Source organism: Typopeltis vanoorti, chromosome 24 (genome assembly GCF_054136105.1).
Source record: "Typopeltis vanoorti isolate ZY-2024b chromosome 24, IOZ_Tvanoo_1.0, whole genome shotgun sequence".
Lineage (NCBI taxonomy): Eukaryota > Metazoa > Arthropoda > Arachnida > Uropygi > Thelyphonidae > Typopeltis > Typopeltis vanoorti.
This window is the reverse complement of record NC_143572.1, coordinates 38,751,623-38,772,816: the sequence shown is the minus strand read 5'-3', so window position 1 is coordinate 38,772,816 and position 21,194 is coordinate 38,751,623. Positions and strand designations below refer to the sequence as shown.

General features: G+C 36.6%; 1 protein-coding gene across 1 annotated transcript in view; it reads left to right on the top strand.

Annotated features, from left to right (window-relative positions):
- Positions 1 to 21,194, top strand: part of kl-2 (dynein heavy chain 2, axonemal kl-2) — a 1,497,432-nt gene that overhangs the window by 85,607 nt on the left and 1,390,631 nt on the right. Inside the window, exon 6 of the mRNA XM_090414156.1 lies at positions 3,406 to 3,759. Coding sequence (XP_090270282.1) covers positions 3,406 to 3,759 — 354 coding nt within the window. The remainder of the gene's footprint in view (positions 1 to 3,405; positions 3,760 to 21,194) is intronic.

The window sequence follows — 21,194 nt, the reverse complement described above, 5'->3', positions numbered from 1 at the left end:
ATATAACATAAATGTTAACATTTTTATGATTTCAATAAATATTATTGAAGTCATAATATTACTAGGAGGAGACATATTTTCCAGTTTAATTTTTCCTTATTTAATAATTGACAGCAGACACATGCAAATAACTCTGTGGGCGTATTTGCTCCCGTGGGCTTAGGGTTGAGAACCGCTGTATTACATAGTCCTGATATTGCCTTTCACTGATTTCTGAACCACCTTCAGAGTTTCCTCGTTGCAATAAAAACTAGGTGACTAAATTAACACATAGTATTCAATGTGTAGGAGCCTCCGTAGCTCAGTCGGTATTGACGCAGCCCTTTGGTCTGGAAGACTTGGGGTTCGATTCCCGTCTATGATACGAGGAACCTTTATCTGGTCTCTTTCGACTAAAGGTGAGTTAGCCGGTCTCATACAGAGGCAGAGGATTTTTTCACCTGGGAACTTGAATTTTTTGTCCCTCAGAACAGGCAAACTCGCCCCATGAACACACACAGATTACAGTCATGAATACTTATGATAATATGTGGAAGAGATAGGGTCCTCACCACATGTCATTATGCCCATAGTTAACTATGAGTCATATCATGGTAGTCAACCTCCTAGGTAGGAGACAGCACATGAATGGGAATGGGATTTGATGTGTGGTTTGATTAAGGTATTGTACAATAACATAACCACCTTCTTATCTTGATGTCTGTGTTCTCTGTAACAGTGACAATGCACTGTGCAGTCTTCACAAAATTGCTGAGTGGTCTCTTAAACTTCAGGCCACTGTTGACCATCATTCCCAGTGACAAAACCTGGATCACAGTTTCACAAATACCATATTGTCTTTCTGCAGTCCAGAAATGTCACTGTACATGAGTCCTTATCCTATACATTTATCACTTGGGGATAAAGTGCAAGTAGATGTTTATGCAGTCGCCACTATCTTACTCTCTTTCCACTCAACTAATACAAGCCTTTCATTAAGTAATTAGTTCTTTAACTCTGTCAGTTTTTCAGCATATTATGTTTACCACACTCATGCCAGGAAGTGTTTTGCATATGTATTGTACATGCAGGAGCTCTTTTCATTGGACAGGTGCATTGTCAGAAAGTTCATGTCGCATTGGTTGCAACTCCTTTGATAGAATTTTATTTGTAAAATGAGCACTTGTCAACTGTCTTAATGATATTAAAAATCCTAAATGCAATTCAAACTGATTTCAAGTTTATATATATGTTATAATATGAGCCTCCATAGCTCAGTCAGTATAGATGAAGCTCTTTGGTCAGAAAGACCTTTGTTCAATTCCTGTTGGTGACATGAGAAACCTTTATCTGGTCTCTTTTGACTAAAGGTGAATTAGCCAATCTCATGTGATGGCAAAGATATTTTCTTCTGGAAACTTGGGTTTTTCGTCCTCCAGAACAGGCAAACCGATCCCCCCCCTTTTTTTTTTCACTAAAGGTTATGCCAGTAGAATAATGATTGATCAAATCATTGTCTCTCTGGCATACTGTTTGAAATGTAATATAGGTTGTCTCTCTCTCTCTCTCTCTCTATATATATATATATATATGTGTGTGTGTGTGTGTGTGTGTGTGTGTACTCCAGATATGATGGCCTTAATATGAATGTCGAAATGTCAGAAATTAAAATAATTATTGCAAACATGATTGTAGTCTCCAAAATATGTCTGGAACGAATTCCCATAAATACTGATTGACAAAGTACCAGACGCTGTGCAAATAAGAAGGATGTCCAAAAAATATAAGGGATTGGAACCCCGCAGTCTGTTGAAGCATCCTTAGGTGTTGGAACATAGTAGTTAATATAAGTTGATTTGATGAGTGTTGTAACCATTCAGTTCAATTAAACTTTTGATAGTGAAAAATTCTTGTTGTAAGCTTGAGGGAGAGAAGAATACATTATGTTCTCTATTAGTTAATGCCTTGATGACACCAATTTTTAATAGGTGTGATGAGCAGAGTTTTGATGAATGTGTCTACCTGTAAAGGTAGGCTTTCGATAAATACTGGTTGACAAAGTACTGGAGACTGTGCAAGTAAGAAGGATGTCTAAGAATGGTAAATTACCAGCATTTTCTTTTTCTATCGTAAATTGAATGCATGGGTGAAGATGCATGGATTGAAATTGAATGCATGGATGAAAGCTATTGAATAGTGTGCTTCTCTCCCTCAAGCTTACAACAAAAACTTCTCACTATCTCACTTTAATGGAATTGAATGTTTACAACCTTCATCAAATCCAGAAGATAATTAACTCCTGTTTTCCCAAAACTAAGGATTCTTCAAATTGAATGCATGGGTGAAGACTACTGATCCATGGGTGAAAGCTATCGAATACCATAGAACACATCATGTGTGCTTCTCTCCCTCAAGCTTACAACAAGAACTTCTCACTATCTCACTTTATCTCACTTTAATGGAATTGAATGTTTACAACCTTCATAAAATCTAGCACATAATTAACTCCTGTTTTCCCAAAACTAAGGATTCTTCAACAGACTGTTGAGGTTCTAATCCTTTATATTTCTGGTATATTTGAACCTATTGGTAGAAGTTTTAAGAAGTATCATCTTATTACCACATATTTTCCTAACAATAAAACTTCTCATCTGTTAGCATCTTCAAAAGACAAACTGTCACCTTTATCTTTAGCTGGTGTTTACCAGATCCCTTGTGAATGTAATTTGAAATACTATAATAATAATAATAAGAAGAAGGAAAACAATAACAACTATGTTGGATGGTTATTATTATTATTATTATTATTATTCAGGCCTCCATGGAGTCAAAAGACTCATCGCAGGAGGTCCTTCTTAGAAAACACAAAGTCTATCAAGACTCATCATGGGAGGCCCTTCTTAGGAAACACAAAGTCTATCATACCACTCCTTAAACTTATTGACCGTTCTCACTCTCATCACTCTTTCAGGCAATGCATTCCATGGTTCAACCATCCTCCATGCAAAGAAACCACTCCTCACCCTCTTGCTCATAGTTTCCTTTCATAATTTCCAGGGATGACCTCTTCATGCTGTTCAACCAAGTGAAATAACTCCCCGGTGTCAACTCTGTAACCACCTCTCAACAGTTTAAAAGTCTCAATCATATCACCTCTCCTTCTTCTATCCACCAAACACAAAATTACTAACTACACCTTGTAAAATTATATATATTAATAAATATTGCTACATTTTGAAAATGAAATCTCCACTAGTCATTTTGAAATCACAGCTTGAAATTTGTGACATTGAGCTATTTGTTGCAAAAATGACACTGTATTAATTAAACTAGAATTCAGTTATTATTATTATTATTATTATTATTACAGATTAAACACATTATATTTGAAATTTTATAATGGGTTTTTTATTATTATGTTAATAGACACAAATTGGACAAACACTTTTTGCTAGAGGAATGTCCTCAAATGAAGGAGAATATGTTGATTTTATTGAACCTGTTGTTTTGGATGGACCTGTAGAATCTTGGCTTTTGGATGTTGAAACTGCTATGAGAAACACATTGCGTGTTCTTTTACAACAGTGCTTTGTGGCATTGAAAAAGAGTTCTGAAGGTGAAGATGCTACCAAAAAACGTATGAAATGGATACGAGAGTGGCCAGGTCAACTTTGTATTATTACAAGACAGATCCAGTGGACTGCAGACTGTACTCGTGCATTACGAAATGTGAAAGAACTTGGAGAAAAGAGACCCTTGAAAAAATGCAAAAGAAAACAGGTAAGAAGACATATCATGTTAATGTTATTAAAATATATTATTATAAAAAAAATGACTTTTCCATGAGTTGTCTGTATAAGTATTCGATAAAGCAGAGCACACATCCTAAGCTATTTCCCTCCTATTTTAGAGAGAGAAATAGCAAAAAATTCTCTGTTCCCTCACTATTCCTCAATGGGAGTAGGCCTGTAATTTTTTTTTTTTAAACGGATGAGTTTTTGTAGTGCTACAAAGGAGCATGTGGCATACAGGTAAGTGATTTTATTTTAGAAAACATTTCATGATATTGCTGATCGCCACTGATAGTTTTTTTCTTGTTTTATGACCACACAGTTGAGTGTGTTTATTCTCCAAATTTTGTTATGGGTATACTATATAAACAGCGTTTTGCATGGTGCCAACGTGAACAAGAATAATAGCATGGAAGATGTCATTGTTCAAAGAGTTTAACAAGAAAAATTTGTGTGATGTGTGTGTGTGTGTTCAATGTACTTATTACCAATGGTGAATGATGTGGCATGAAAGCAAGAGTGGAGAGAGAGAACAATGATGTGTGTCAGGAATGTTTCATATGTGAGCAGTACCATCGATAGGGTGTAGCATAGAGGCAGCCTGCCTCATGGCGTAGCTTAATAAGGGTGCTCATTCAGCCATATTGAAGTAGGCACCATCATGCAGAAAGAAGTTTTTCTAAGCTTAAAATGATTAAAAATTATTTGCGAACAGCAATGACCCAAGAAAGATCGGTTGGTCCAGCAACTATATCAATAAAGGCAGACATAGCTTATAATTTAAATTTAGAAGAGCTTATGAACAGTTTTATTGTGTTATATCCCCGTAGAGCAAACATTTACTTAATATTATTATGTTATCGTTTTGCATTAATGTTTCTCTTGTAATAAAAACCAAATAGCAATTGGAGATTTTCTTATATTTTTATCTTATAATCCATCAGAGGCGATATTTAATTGTTTGCCTCAAGGCGGGATCTAATCTGGTGACGGTCCTGTATATGAGTACTAAAAATAAAAATATATTATGTTAATGATGAAAGGCATGAGAGCAAATGGGAATGTAGTTAAAGGAGAGTAATAATGAATGGAATGCAAATATGAGTAGGAAAGAAGCAGTAGAAGGTGGTGTGATGATAGGTGGCAGTGATGAGAGAAACAATCTGCTTATGCAGAGTCCTTCCCAGGACAAAATGTGAGCTTGAAGCTATGTGAGAAGTGACTAGTTTGTGGCACAGCAAGAAGGAGAATAAAAGGAGAAAAGAATATGAAAAATCAAGAAATGGGGGATAAGGAGAGAGTATTGTATGGAGAGTAGTCTGTGATAACAGGTGTGCTTGATGAGAATATGATGATAGCTTGTTTCTCAGGTGCAAATATCAAGGATGTCAGTGAAGCTGCTATATCCAGCTTCACTGACATCCCAAATAGAATGTACCAAAGATTTACTGAAACAAATGAAAAAGAAGAGTGAGAGAGTAAAGACCTTGGTTCAAATCTTGTCTATGACACAAGTAACTATTATCAGAGCTTTTCAGTCAAAGGTGAGTCACCTGGTCTCATATAGAAGTGGAGGATTTTTCTTCCCAAATACTTGGGTTTTCAACAAACACAGGCATTCCAGTACTGTGATCACACATATCTACAGACATTGGATATTACTGGACAAGGAAGGCAATGAGAAATCACCTTGTTCTATAATAATTCCCTAGTAAAGTAGCATTGCTATTATATTTACTGTAAATTTGAGGGAAAACACCCACATATCCAATATTTTGACCTTCATATTAATCTGATGATCTGAAGTGCTCGTATGGATATTAGAGAAAATAAACAGAATGCAACACAGATACAACCTTGATGTCACCTTTAAACCAACTTCAAAATCAAAACACATTTTAACTCCTCCAATGATTCCCTTTCCTATGTACTATATCCAGTGCACCTGCAACTTACCATATATATAAGTGAAATGGGATGACCTATTCCAGTCCAAAAAAAATCACAATCAACAAATCACATTTGCTAATTATGAAAAATTAGCTGCTCTGGTCATTCCATAGACACTCTATGCTGAATTGATCAGCAAAGCCCCTGCTCCTTATATTGTATCAAAAGTATATGAATGCAAATTTAAAGAAACCTGTGAAATTCTAATCAACCATGCAAATCTTTTAGTTCTTCAGCACCTCGGTGAAGTACCGGGAGTGTTCTGCAGCAATGAAAAGGGCTCCAAAACACAGTCAATACTGAATTGCAGTAAAACTTGGGATACTGAGGCAGTCACTAGAGAGAATCCTTAAGGAGCTGGTTGCCTTTTTTGTACATCATTCAGGTGGGTCAGTGTTTAACAGCAACGGATTCGGCTAAATGGCGGGAATACTGTGCATGTATGCTGTCCAATGTCTATATAGTCCCTCCTTCCTCCATAATGTCTGATTCTCAGACAAAGCACATTTCCATCTAATCTGTCATGTAAACAGATGAACTTACAGGTTTCTTGATACCTCAATTTGTCCAAGAGAAATCTCTTCACAGTGAGAAGGTCACTGCATATTGTGCGGTTTCCAGCCATGCCATAATTGGGCCCTACTTCATTGAAGAGGTGGTGTATCCGTGACCTTGAACAGCAAACGCTACTTTGAGATGTGTTGGTTCTGTTCCTGGGTTTGTTCATAGGATGTGTCTTGCAATAAACATACCATTTCGTGCACAGGTATTTCAACAGGACAGAGCAACCTGTCACACATGATGTGGCTCTAGAGCCTATCAGAACACTTCCCTGGGAGGCTCATTTTGAGGTTCACAGAATTCCTGTATCCTTCACATTTTCCTGATCTCACATCACTTGATGCTTTCATTTGTGGTATGTTGAAGGAATGGGCATTTCCACCATGCTTCAAACTTAGATGAACTAAGGATTAAAATTACATGATGTGTCCAGCAGATGTCTCAACCCTTGTTCTCCAAGATGACAGAGAACCTTCACTTGCACTACGAAATGTGTCTTGAAAGACAAGGTGCCATTTTAAGCATGTAATCTACCATTGTTAATGCTTTATTTGACCAAGCTTCCACCAATAGTTGTGGTTGTACGTATCATCAGGTATAAACACATATTTTTTTATTAATAAACCCATTTACATCATAATATATATCATTGTAGTTATTCAGTAATGTTTTTTTTTTTGCATCATACTGTATTATATAATATAACAGGAGTGGCCGCCAACTATGCGTCCTTTTGGAGCCAAAATAATTCCGGTAAGACTTAGAAGAGCTGCAACATTTGGCCGACGTGATAGTATGGAAGTAAGTGAGTGTACAGATGGCGAGGTGGGTGGTGGGGAAGTGGGAATGCAGAAGCTATGCCTGCCACAACACGTCAGTTACACTTTCAGCGCTCATCTATCAGTATCATTCAATATATTGTTGCACGAGTCCATTGAGTGGTGCTTGTTATCATTGAACTCTTTTTCAAGTGCTTAGAAATGTCGCATGAGAAACCTTAATATGAAGAGGAACATAGAAGTTTTAGACCAGAGTGGGAAGAGCAGTTTCTTTTTGTGAAACAACAAAAAGTAAACCAGTGTGTGCCATATGCCAAATAACACTTACGCAAATCAAAGATAGCCATCTCAAGTGTCATTATGATACACACAGCACAGTAATTTTAGTAAGGAATTTCCTCTTAGATCTGAAGCGAACTAAACTTTCAACTTTGAAAGAATAACTCTATGGGCTGAGTAAATTGATGTCCATGTTTACTAAAGAGGCTGATGTTACTACCCAGGCTGGTTTTATTTTAGCATTTAATATTGCACAGGCAAAATGTCCATATGCAGAAGGAGAATTTGTCAAGAAGAACATTGCAGAAATAATTTCAGTTTTAGGCCCAGATAATAAAAAACTACTCAAACTGATTGAACTGATGCCAGTCTCCAGTATACAATTGAAAGTAGAATTTCCATTATCAGTGCTGACATTGTAAATAACTTACACCATAACTTGGAAAACTGTGCTACACTTAGTCTGGCTTTAAGAATTTACAGATATTCAGGACAAATTAAAACTAACTACCTTTGTCCACTTTGTATCTCATAACCTATACGTTAAGGAAAAACTATTGGACTTGATAGCGTTGAAAGATACAACATGTAGCTCTGACAAACTCTTGATGATACATTTACAAAATGCAACATAGTGGTGCACGAAATAATCATCAGCATTGCAGCCAATAGTGCTCCAGCTGTGAGGGATAAAAACTACAGGGCTCATGGGGCTCCTTGAGAATGATGAATCATATTCTGCTTTCCTACCTGTAAATTGCATTATTCACAGGGAGCATCTAGTTGTCAAGTGTTTTAAATTTGAACACATAATGGAAGTAGTTCTAAGAGTTGTCAGTTTTATTTGATCAAGTGCTAAAGCACACTGACTTTGATTTTGTTTAGTAAGGTGACTCTCAGTTGGCAATGTATTAAACAATTTTTTGTTGTTGTTAGACCCAATCAAACAGTTTCTTAGATAGAAGGAGAAATTTTTCCCTCATCTCAAAGACACTCAGTAGTTGTTAGACATGGCATTTTTCACTATGTTTTCCAGCATCTACAGATATTAAACATTTCACTTCAAGGGAAAGAAAAACTAATAACCGATCTCACCCAGACTATGCTAATCTTCCAAAGCAAACTGCAACTTTTCCAGAAAGACTTGGAAAATATAACTTTCAATCACTTCGTTTGTCTGAAGAAAATTCTGACGAATTTGCCATAAGTGGAATTAGAAATGGAATCTTATGTTAGCAAATCAAATGATATGGCCAAAGAATTCAACAATCAATTTTGCGACCTTCGAGAACTTAAGCCAACATTTGCTTTTTTGGAAAATACTTTCCTCACAAACATGCAAGCACAGTTGTCCTATTTCAAAACCAATTGTGATGGATGTCGCAGATGCAGAACTGGAGCTTTTGAAACTTCAAGAGGATGAAGGACTGAAGCTAGTGAAATAAAGTGGATGTTCCTCAATTGAGTTTTGGAAGCAAATTCCGGACCAATGGTATCCAAACACTTAAGCAATGTGCCAGAAAACTGATCTCCATTTTTGGGACCACATGCTCCTGTGAAGTGCTATATTTGACTTTTAAATTTATTAAATCTAAAAATAGATCAATTTTAAATGATGAATATTTGAACGAGCTTGTAAACTGCTGTGACTAATTACACACCTAATTTTAAGGAGCTTACGAAGAAAATGGATACAAGGAAGGTCTCTACTAGTAAATAAGTAACTAAAATTATTATAATAAATTTAGTTTAATCCTTTATCCAAGTGGGAGCAAACAAAGTTTGCACCAGAAAATATCTTCAGGACTGGAGTAAGGTAGTACAACACTGGGCAACTCGTAGCAAAGGTGGAGCAAGATACCATCACTCCTATCCCAGTATCTCCCATAACATATATAAAATATATATAATTGCTGGCCTGGTTAGCTGACCTGGTTAAGATGACCTTGCTATTGCTTCTGCCGGTTATCTCCACCTCTGGGCCTGGCTCCCACTGAAGAGACCTCAATAAAGGTTGAAACTAGTCTGCGTAGTGATTCTTCCCTTAATGCACAACATTATACACATCTGCAAGGAGATGTGTTTTGCATTTTGGGAGATAATGGAATAGGAGTAATGGTAGCTTGCTCCACCTTTGCTATGAGTTGCCTGGTGTTGTACTACCTTACCCCAGTCCCGAAGATATTTTCAGGCGCAAACTTTGTTTGCTCACACTTGGATAAAGGATTAAACTAAATTTATTATAGTCTAACCAAGTGAAAAACAAACTTTTAAAATTATTGTGTTTTGACTTTAAAATTATTCTAATTGTTCAAAGTCAACTTCATTTAATCTATTTCGAATTAAACTTTTTTATTGCAGCAACATTTATTAATCCTGTTTTTCTCTCCCTCCTTTTTTTTTTTTTTGTTGTCTCCTAATCTCTTATCCTAATCCGACCACCACCACCACCACTGGTATTTCCACAATCACAAACATTCATTCCCATGGCAAGATTTGAATCCACAGCCTTTTGGATGGAGAGCTGATACGCTAACCACTCTGCCAGCCAGGCTGGCAAAAAAGTTATATTATATTAATATTATATTAGTATAATATTAATATATTATTATTATTATTTTACTATATATAATTTTAATATATTATTATTATTATTATTATGTGACACCTCCAAGGAGTCCAAAGACTCATCGAGGGAAGGCACCTACTCTGAAACTCTCAGTTTCCACCACTCAATCCACCAACTATAGCAAACCACATCATCTACACCAACACCATCTACTGCTCATCACCACCACCACTAGTATTTCCACAGACAATCACAAACATTCATGCCCACGGTGGGATTTGCACCCACAACCTTTTGGCTGGAGAGCAGATATACTAACCACTCAGCTAACCAGACCAGCAATTATATATATTTTATATATGTTATATTATATTATATTATATACTATTACATATTATTTATATATTATAGCAAATATATTATATACATTATAATATATATTTATTATATTATTATAATATTAATATAATAATAATATTATATAATATAATGCCATATATTATGCCAAAGGCCACTACCCATACTGGTTTTGACCTTTTATGAGATTTGTGAATCTACACTGTACTTTAACAGTACAGTGTAGATTCACTCCAAAAACTAAATGATCTACAACATCACTCTACATCTCAGTGAGTGACCCTAAAGGATCACTGCTAAACTCATCACTCCTCACCTTAAACTCTCCAGGACAGTAAACTCAGCACTGGCTCCACTCACTGATATGCAAAAACCCATCACTGAGCAGAACTGTTCTACTCCCATCAATCATGCAAAGCTCAAAGACTATTTAAGGTGCAGGCCTGCTTCAAAAACTCAGGCAATCCTTCAGATCACCCTACCTCAGTGAGTCACCCAAAGGATAAAATATCCCTAAGTGATTCTAAAGGATCATGACTAAACTCGTCACTTGTGACCTGAATCACACTAGGACAGAAAACTACGGTGGCTCCACCCAGTAACATGGAAAAATCTACCATCGAGTAGTGCTATGCTACTCTCTACTCCCTAGAAAGTAGGCAAGTCCAAAAGCAAACACTATTGTAATGCTATCAGTGGGAGCCAGACCTAGAAAAGAGATACCAAAGTTAAATTAATGCCGAGATCATATATTTCCCATATATAAGTAGTAAAAATTTGTATTAGCTTATTATTAATATTTTCTGCATTAGAGATAGATAAGGAAGTATTTTTTATTTATTTATTTTTCACTTGGTTGCAAATTAAATTAAACTTGCCATGAAATTATATTCTTGTTTTATCCATTTTTCAAGTGTAAACAAACACAGTTTACATGTGAAGTACATTTACTACTTGTATACAGAGGCTAAATGTTTTTACATTAATTACCTTTGTTTATGCTTGGATAAAGGATAAAGCAAGGATAGTTTCTTGGCAAGTTTAATTTCATTTTTAACCAAGTGAAAAAAAAAAACTTCCTAAAAATGATTGCCTTTTAAACACGCTTTTAAGTATATTTATGAACACCTATTTTACAGTGTTTAATTTAATAAAGTTTCAACTGTTTCAAATATTTCAAATAGCCAGCAAAGGTTGGTCGATTGGTAGAACCTCTGCTACTAATGGCTCGCAAAAAGTTAAGCTAGTTTGAGTGTGATTAGTAGTTGGAAGGGGACCCAATCTATTAATTTTTTTATATTCTTGTGATGTGGTTCTTAGTAGCATTTGATTTTTTTTCTTTTTTAACTTTTTCCAGCCACCTTGCACATTCCTTTTTTGGGCATATTTATAGTTACATTATTACATAATAACACTATATAATCTCTCACTATTTTCTGTAGAACTTCTCTAGCATTGATCCCATAACAACCCCTTACCAACTTGCAGGTCTCTATCATATCTCCCCTCTTCCTCCTGTCCACCAGTTTCTGCAAATTACATCTTCTCAATCTTTTCTCATACTCGACATTCCAGAGGGCAGAAACTACCCTAGTAATTTTACCTTACTACTTTAGTCAGGAACTATCTATATTAGTGGGGTTATGCTACAAGAAACTGAAGAGGCAAGGGATCTTGGTGTATTGGTGGATAAAAATTTAAAGTTCAAAGGTCACATAGCAAAAGTTGCAAATACAACTCAGAGGATAAATGCTATGTTGAAGCAAACCTTGACATGTAAGGATAAGGAAGTAATTTTGCCTCTTTATAAGGCTTTGATAAGATCACACCTGGATTACTGTGCACAGATTTGGTCTCCTGGGTTCCAAGGGGATAAAGAAGTTGTGGAAAGGGTGCAAAAAAAGAGTCACAAAGATTATATCTGGATTATGGGATTTAGATTATGAGGACAGATTGCGAGTATGTGGATTGCAGACTCTGGTTAACAGAAGAAAGGGGGGGGGTGATATGATAGAGATCTATAAACTTTTGAATGGGTGTTATAGCATTTCAACTGATGAAATTTTTCGTTATATGGAAGGTGGGGAGAGAACACTGGGACATCCAAAATTAAGGTTGTTCTCAGTCCAGAAAGGGTTAAGAGCTAGGTTTTTTCCCAGAGAGCAGTGAGTGAGTGGAATAATTTGCCCTTATGGGTAGTGAGTGCATCCAGTGTGAATGAATTCAAGGGTAGGTATGATAGCTGGGTTGGGTAATTTACAGCCTCCCTCAATGAGTCCTTGACTCCCTGGAGGTCTTAGATAATAATAATAATAATAATAATAATAATAATAGTTCTTACTATTATTTAGCAGCCCGAAATAATGTACTTAATTTGTACATTAATTTCTCTACTTTAAAAGTAGACAAAATTAAGGTTGTACTGAACAGCTGAACAGCCAATGTGCAGGTGCACAATAGTATAACAGCACAAGTCAAATAGTGGAGGATACGTCAGCTCTCATTGCCATGAGTTGTTATTGGAGCATGTTTGTTACATTGTCCTTTGTGTATTTCACCTCATTTGCCATGTACGTTACAGATGCATTTTTATTTACAATTGTATTTTCTGAATATAAATAATGCTTGAATGATTAAAAATTTTAATATATGATAAATATGTTGTCAGTTGAATGAACCTCCCAAGATGAGTCTGTCAACTCCATGGAGGGTGTAATAATAATAATAATAATAATATTCTTTTCTTCATGGAGTCCCATGACTCATTGTTGGAAGCAACTTTACGCCATACAACAATACTACACAATCCATCATTGAAATTTTCCTTATCTATTGAGTTTTTCAATTATTTCATGAAAATCATTCTGAGTATTAATACATCACCTTTCCTAACTGAAACACACATTATTATATATTCCAGTGAGCAGCACTGATACTTCCTATACAATTGCATTCACTGATTAAAATTTAAATAAATAAAACTTTTGCTCCTCAATTCTGAAACATGCAATGCAGATATCATTATGAATAATTATATAGACACACTACCATGTTTGAGGGAGAATGAACAGGATAATTCAGGCATTGGAGATGAGGAGGAAACAAGCAAGAAAACTAGTGGTGGTCATGGGGACAAATGATTTAAGTGGACATAAGGAGTATGTAAAGGCAAATATCAAGAGGTTATTGAGAAGAGTGAAAGAAAACTGCGTAGTTGGAAAGGCTGTCACTGTGTTGCCGGGGTATGACATTGAGATGGAGAGCTGGAATCATGAATGGTATGCTAGCAGGGCTGTATGATGAGAAAGGAGTACAGTTTGTGGATGTATGGCATGTGTTCAAGAGAGAAATGGAAATATACAAGCATGATGGTTGCATTTAAATGGCTTTGGAGTGAGTGTACTGGAGAAAGTGTGTGTGTGTGTGTGTGTGTGTGTGCGCTGCATGCAAGAGATCAAACATAAGAGATGAAGAGAAAGATCAGGGAGATGGCATTGAAGAGACAAAAGTACTTGACAGTGGAAACAATGCTGGTGTGAGAGAAGAGAAAACAGGAATGCAAGAGGAACAGGAAAATGAGAGGAGCTCGGGTGAACAGAGAGACATGGCATAGGGAGAGTGGATGTTGAAAGTAGCATGAATGTGTGTATGGAGATGGAATATATCAGTGCGGATGGGGAAGTTGAAACTGAGCAGATATATGTGGTAAGTGGTGATAAAGGTGATTGGGCAAGGAGCAAATCACAATTAACTAGTGACTTGGATAGGGGATGGAATAGTTTCAGTGATTGAGTTTATTCAACCAAAAGCATTGGAATAATGAAACATGGGTGAATGAAGATGATATCTTAATGGGAATAGAAATGGAATGATACAGTATTTTTCATGAGGATAGAAAGGGGAAGAAGGGAAGGTGGGGGGGGGAGTGCTGATGATGATAGCAGAGGAATTAAGTCCACATTAGGTAGATACGAAAGAGGGAGATTGTGGCTCTGGCAATGAGGCAGTGTGGTATAACATGGAAAATGACAGTAAAACATATTTAGTTGGACATTGCTATAGGCCAGGGAATGTGGAGGATATTGATGAAGAACTGTATAAACAATTTGGATTAGTGAACAAAGGAAGAGTAATTATTCTGGGCAATTTTAATTATGGAAATATAGATTGGAATGAAGAAATAGCATTTGAGAATAAGAAAAATTAATTTCTTGAGTTCTTGAGAGATAACTATCTCAGGCAGCATGTAAAGGAGAGCACTTGTGGATCGAGAGTTTTAGATCCTGATCATATCATCAGAGGATGTAATTGTGAGTGTGGTTTCACACTTTCCTCCAGTGGGTGAAAGTGATCACGAAGTAATCACCTGTGTTGTAGCTAGTCATATGCAGACTTTTGTGAGGAAAGGATGTATGTGGAATTATAAAGCTGGTAATTATGACAAACTTAGGAAACAACTTGGAACTATGACATGGAAGGAGGAGTTGAGCGGTAAGTAAATAAATGCTGCTTGGAAACTGACAAAGAAATACATAACAGAATCAATGTGTGAATGTATTCCTAAGGCCAAAAGGCTGAATAAGGTTGTAAAATAAATTAATGAGGGGCTTAAGCATGAAATCTGGACGACGAAGAAGAAGAATAAGCAGGTTCTTTGGAAATAGTACAAGATGAATAATGGTAATAATCGCTTTCATGGAGAGTATAAATAACAAGTCAGGAGAGTGACTCAGTTAGTAAGGAAAACAAAAGTACACTATAAGCAGAAGTTGGCAAATCAGGCAAAGAAAAACCCTAGAGATTTTTTAGACATGTTGCAAATAGAAGGAAGAATGATCATGGTAACATGATGTTAATGGATGAAAATGGTAACCGCTGCCGAAGACATTGTTGTGGTATTCAATGATCAATTTATAAGGGTGTTTCATCATGATCAGGGTGGAATCATGAGGAAGTTAAGTGTAAAGTACGTAGGAGACGATGGATTAATTGTGAGTGAGCAGAAGGTATTTGAAGAAATAAATAACCCGGATGTCAATAAGGCAATAGGATTTGATGAGATATCACACCACCCGTCTTAAGGGAATGTTCCAGGTAATTGGAAGTAGCATTGGCATGCTTTTTTGATAAAAGTCGAGTCTTACAACAGCATGGATTTCCAAGTAAGTGGAAAGAGGGTAAAATTGTTCCACTGCATAAAGATGGTGATAAGGCTGTGGCTTCAAATTATAGGCCAGTCTGTATATCTGGAGTTGTGGTGAAGGTACTAGAGAGAGAGATTGGTGAGAAGTAGTATACAGAATTGTGTTGAAAACAGGTATTCTTTGTGGTTATCATCATGGGTTTGTTAAGGGGAGATAATGTTTTACTAACTTACTTATGTACTATAACAAGGTGAAAAATACCTTGGATTTTTTGATGGGAGATGCACAGTGTGTACTTGGATTTTGCAAAAGCTTTCAATAGACTCCCACACAACAAACTATTAAATAAATTGAAACAGATAGGATTGTTAAACAGAATTCTGAGTTGGATCAGTGACTGGCTGTCAGATAGGTTTCAGAAATTTGTATATGGAGTGCAGTATCCCATAAAAGGAAGGTCACTAGCAATGTATCACAGGGGTCAGTTTTTATTATTATTATTATTGTTACATGACACTTTCAGAGAGTCCAAAGACTCATCGAGGGAGGACACCTACTCTACAACTCTCTGTCTCCACCACTCAATCCACCAACTACAGCGATTCATAACTACCATCAACAATGCCATCCATTACCCATTACAACCACTAGTATTTTCACAGACAATCACAAACATCAATGCCTTTTAGCTGGAGAGTGGATATGCTAATCACTTGGCCATCCAGGCCAGCTAAAGTATTAACTCGCCCCCTGGGTGGATTCGAACCACTAATCTTTCAGTTAACAGCCGAACATGCTAACCAATTGCACTATGGCTACTGTTTTGAGCTGTTGGTGTTCAATTTGTATATTAATGAGATTGGGATTAGTTTAACTAGTGATATGCAGCTGTTTGCAGACGATGCAAAATTGAAAGAGCAATGCAGAGTCAAGCAGATGTTATGGCCTTGCAGGAGGACTTGAATAGATTGCATAAATAGGCAGGTATGAGGGACTATCAGTTCAATGTTGCAAGGTGTAAAATTTTGAAATTTGGTAAGCAATGGTGGGCTGGAAAGTATACACTTGGTGGGGAAACTTTAAAGGAGGTAGAGAAAATGAGAGATCTGGAAGTGGTGGTGGACAAGGACCTGAAATTCAAGAGCCACATTGCACAAGTTGTGAAGACATCAAATCAGATAATGGCAATGATGTAGAGGACCCTGACATCAGAAATAAAGAGGTTATGATGCCATTGTATAACGTCTTGATCATGTCTCATATGAATTATTATGAATTATTGTGCACAGATCTGGTCGCCGGTTTTTGTGGTGACGAGGATATGTTGACAAGTGTCCAGTGAAGAGTCACAACCTTTGTCAGTGGTGTTTGGAGTATGAGGACAGATTGAGAGAATGTAAATTGCAAAGCTCCATGAATAGGCAGAAGGAGGGGGGGGGTATATGATCGATACATATAAGCAATTCAGCTGTTGTTATCAGGTTGACTTGGGGGAGACTTTTCATAAAATGGGAGGGGGAAATAGAACACAAGGTCATTGCTGGAAACTGTATAAAGAGGGTGTAAGCAGATTTGTGAGGAGCAGGTTCTTTGCATGGAGAGTGGTTGGTGAGTGGAATGCATTGCCTGAGTGTATTGTGAATGTAGACACATTCAATCATTTTAAGGCACAGTTAGATGAGCATTGTGTGCTATAGTGTGTACCACCCACAATGAATCTCTGTCTCCATGGAGGTCAGATATTAATAATTAATAATAATAATAATAAATGAAAATAAAAGTCAATGTTTCAACCTTAATATCAATATCATCTTCAAAAGTATATTATATATATTATATACAGGGTGATTATCATTAAAGTAAAAAATTTCTAAAGGCTGTAACTGGGCAACTACCCAGCAGAACGATTTAATATTTAACATGATGACATGTGCATCAATGGAATTTTATTTATGTACAAAAATCAATGTTAGGTTTAAAATTTGCCACTATACATCTAAATTTCATATGATACTAATAGTATGCATTGAAATGCTTTGACTGCATCATTTATTTAAATGACAAATATCCTTAATGATGTATGCTTTGAAAGAAGTTTCTTTAAAATTAGGTAGATACGGAATGCATTAGTTCATTGTCTGTGAGCAGGCGTGTTAAAGCACAATGTCATTACCAAAGGATCATGCACTTTTATTGAAGTTGTTTTACCAAAATAACAGCTGTGCCTTGCCAACATTGCAAAAGTTCAGAACATTAAAAGGTTTAAAAACAGGTCTAATGAATGCAAATGGTTTACACAAAATGATCTAAGAATTTAAAGAGACAGGTTCCTTAGATGTCATACCTGGTGCAGGATGGAAGCTAATCTAATAGCAGACAGTGGAGGAAGTAGCCACAGCATTAGAGAAAGAAAGAATAGCAAATGCCATAAGAAACAGCAGTACCCAGCATGTGGCACAATCTTTAGACAAGCCCATAAGCACAGTTCACAAAGTTGTAAAACAAATTCTGCACTGTTATCCTTATTAGATTTCACACATTCAGCAATTGCTTAATCCTGAATGAGGTGCATGAGAAACATTTGCCCTACAGTTTCTTGCTCAGATTGAACTGGACAGTGGCTGGCCATGGAACATTTTCTGGATTGATGAAACTGACTTCCATCTGGATGGTGCTGTGAATACACACAACTGCAGAATTTTGGCAACCACAAACCCACACATAATTCAACAGATTCTGCTTCATTTTCTAAAGATCACTGTTTGGTGTAGTTTTACAGCAGAATATCAGACCATTCTTTTTTGAGGTGCTCGGTTCTGCTGGTCTCATTACTTGCACTGTTAATGGTCAGTGATATGCATTTATCTTAGGCAATCAGGTGACTCTAACACTTCAACAGCATCAGTGCTTGGGGTCAACAGTTTTTATGTAGGATTGTGCCTCTCCTCACATCAAGTAGTTGCTTCAGATACATTTTACTGAGGACAGAATCATCAGCCACCATTTTTGTACAACTTGGCCAGCATGCTCACAAGATCTGAATCCCTGTGAATTTTGGCTGTGGGGACATCTCAAGGATGTTGTCTATTGTGGACACATAGTCAACTTACATACATGCCATTTCCACAACATTTTGAGTGAAGTTCTATGTTCTGTGGTTAAGCATGCAATTTTATGATTTCAGCATATCAAGCATGCTGTTGTGTAACCACACAATGCACTGTGTGTACCCTTCATTTTGTGATGTTTTGAATTACTCACTATGGTATTGCAGCAGCATGTATCGCCCTAGTGGCAACTTTTTTCACCACGGTTTTTGCACAAAATAAAATTCCATTGCCATATATTCACATCATCGTGTTAAATAATAAATTATTCCACTGAGTAGTTACAACCTTTTGAAATGTGAACTTTATTTATAATCACCCTGTATATGCATACTGGATCACAAGTTACATTGGTGCATACTACAGTGGGCTGAGAATAACATGCTTACTCAACCATTGACCATAGCCTGACCTCTGGTGGAAAATAAAAAATAAATATTATTAATGATATTAATTCTGGTATTCACTATGTGGAAAAAAGAAGAATAACTCACAATGTGAATACCAAAATAAAAGAAATTTAATTGGATAATGAAACAGAAATTTAAAATAACATGACTATAAGAAATGAATAACAGCTGTTTTAGTTTTAGTATTATAATTATGGCTTTTTTATTTTTATTATTCATTTTTTTCTTTATTTTCTTCCAGAGGTTAGGCTATAGGTAACTGTTGACAAAGTGGATATTCTCATCCCACTGTAGTATGTACCAATGTAGCTTGTGATCCAGCATACACTGTTTGGAAAGAAGTAAACAGATACCCCATGGACAAGGTGCATCGCACCATATAATTCATCATGTGTTTGTAGCCAGCATAAACTGTTTCCAAGTGAAATAGGCCACGAGAAGGGAACTGACAGAGTTTGAAAGAGGTATTGTGACAGGATGCCATGTTGCAGGCCTATCCATTCAGCATATTGTTGACAAATTGGGCCATCCCAGGTCAACAATCAGTGAACAGTGTGGTCAACCATAGTGGTTGATCATACTGAGATGGAAGTGCAGGGAGTCAACTGCAAGTACTACCCATAGTGGTTGATCACTACACTCTCCGAATGTGACTGTAAGGTGCTACGAAGGATCATTTGTAAAAACTGCCATTCTTCGGCTGACATGTTGGATGCAGAGTTCCAAACATCAACTGGAACATGAATTTGCACAAAAACATTCACAACTGAGGCTCACAACATAAGTTTCCATGGTAGGTTCGAAATATGCAAGCCTCACATTATCCAAACCAACATGCATCATCATCTTCATTGGTACAAAAAGCGTGCATGTTGGGACATGGAAGTTTGAAAAGCCGTATTATGGAGTGATGAATCCTCTTCTAAGCAGATGAACAGGCATGGGTGTGACAGATGCTATGTGAAAGTCTCAAACCAGAGTGCATAACCCCAACTATGAAATTCAGAGGTGGCGGTGTGATGTTAGGGTCCTGTTTTGGCCTCAGTCCTCTGTTTGTGGTGCCACAAATATTGAACTCTGAGAAGTATCTGAACATTCTGGAACAATGCAATGCTTCCTACTTTGTGGGTAAGGAACTGACCATTGTCTCTTTTAGCAAGACAGTGTGCCATGCAACATGCATAAGGCTGCTGCTGTAACTGCATGGTTTGCGGATATGAACATCACCACATTTGACAGGGTTGAGATCAGGACTCCTCCGTAGAGTCCTGATCTCAACCCTGTTAAACATCTGTGGGATGAACTGGAGTATTGGGTAAGGTCAAGGGACATCCAACCAAAATAGTTCAGAATCTCATTACATGACTACAGGAAGAATGGTCCAAAATTCCCATTGATCACTGTCATGTGCTTATGGAAAATATGCCTCGTAGAATTGCTGCAGTCATCACAGCTGAAGGAGGTTCTACATCTTATTAAGAGTGATACCTCCAGAGAGTCCAAGGACTCCTCATGGGAGGGCACACTACTCTACTTCGCTAAATACATCTCACTACTCAATTCTCCAATTACGACACTACTGCCATCTCTCGCCCATCATCACCACCAACAACAGTATTTTTTGTCTGTAAATTGCATGTGTTCTGAAGGCCAATTTGTCTGTACATGGGATGAAAAACCCGAGTTTCCAGGAGAAAAAACCCTGCTACCACTGTATCAGAAAGGCTAACTCACCTTCAACTGGATTCCCCCCTCATCATGGCAAGGATCGAACCCAGGTCTTTTCCAATTGAAGGGCACAATGTTCTGCAGCTCTTTAACACACTAGTGTGTCTCCATAATTATTCATATTGATTTCTCATCACTGTGTAACCTTGAAAGAAAGAAAGAAAAGTAATTCACATGATTATCTCTCAAATCTTCACATTATCCTTCTTCATCTGTATAATTTTTACTGCTTTTTGTATATTTTCATATTCTTAAAAATATTCTATAATCATAAACATTATATTCACCAAATTAGAGCCAATGTCATATTTTAGGATTCCCATTGATTGTCACTTAATGTTACTTAGCATAAGACACTTTCTTCATAGCTATAATTACAAACTTGTTAGAATCTTTTTTTTTTTTTAAGTAGATTATAACTTTCTTAATTATAGGTATTAATATTCACATTATGATATTTTAGAATCACTTCCAGATCTTCATGGAATCAGAATACTTTTTTTGCAGGAGTCAAACTTTCTACAGACCACAATAACTAAC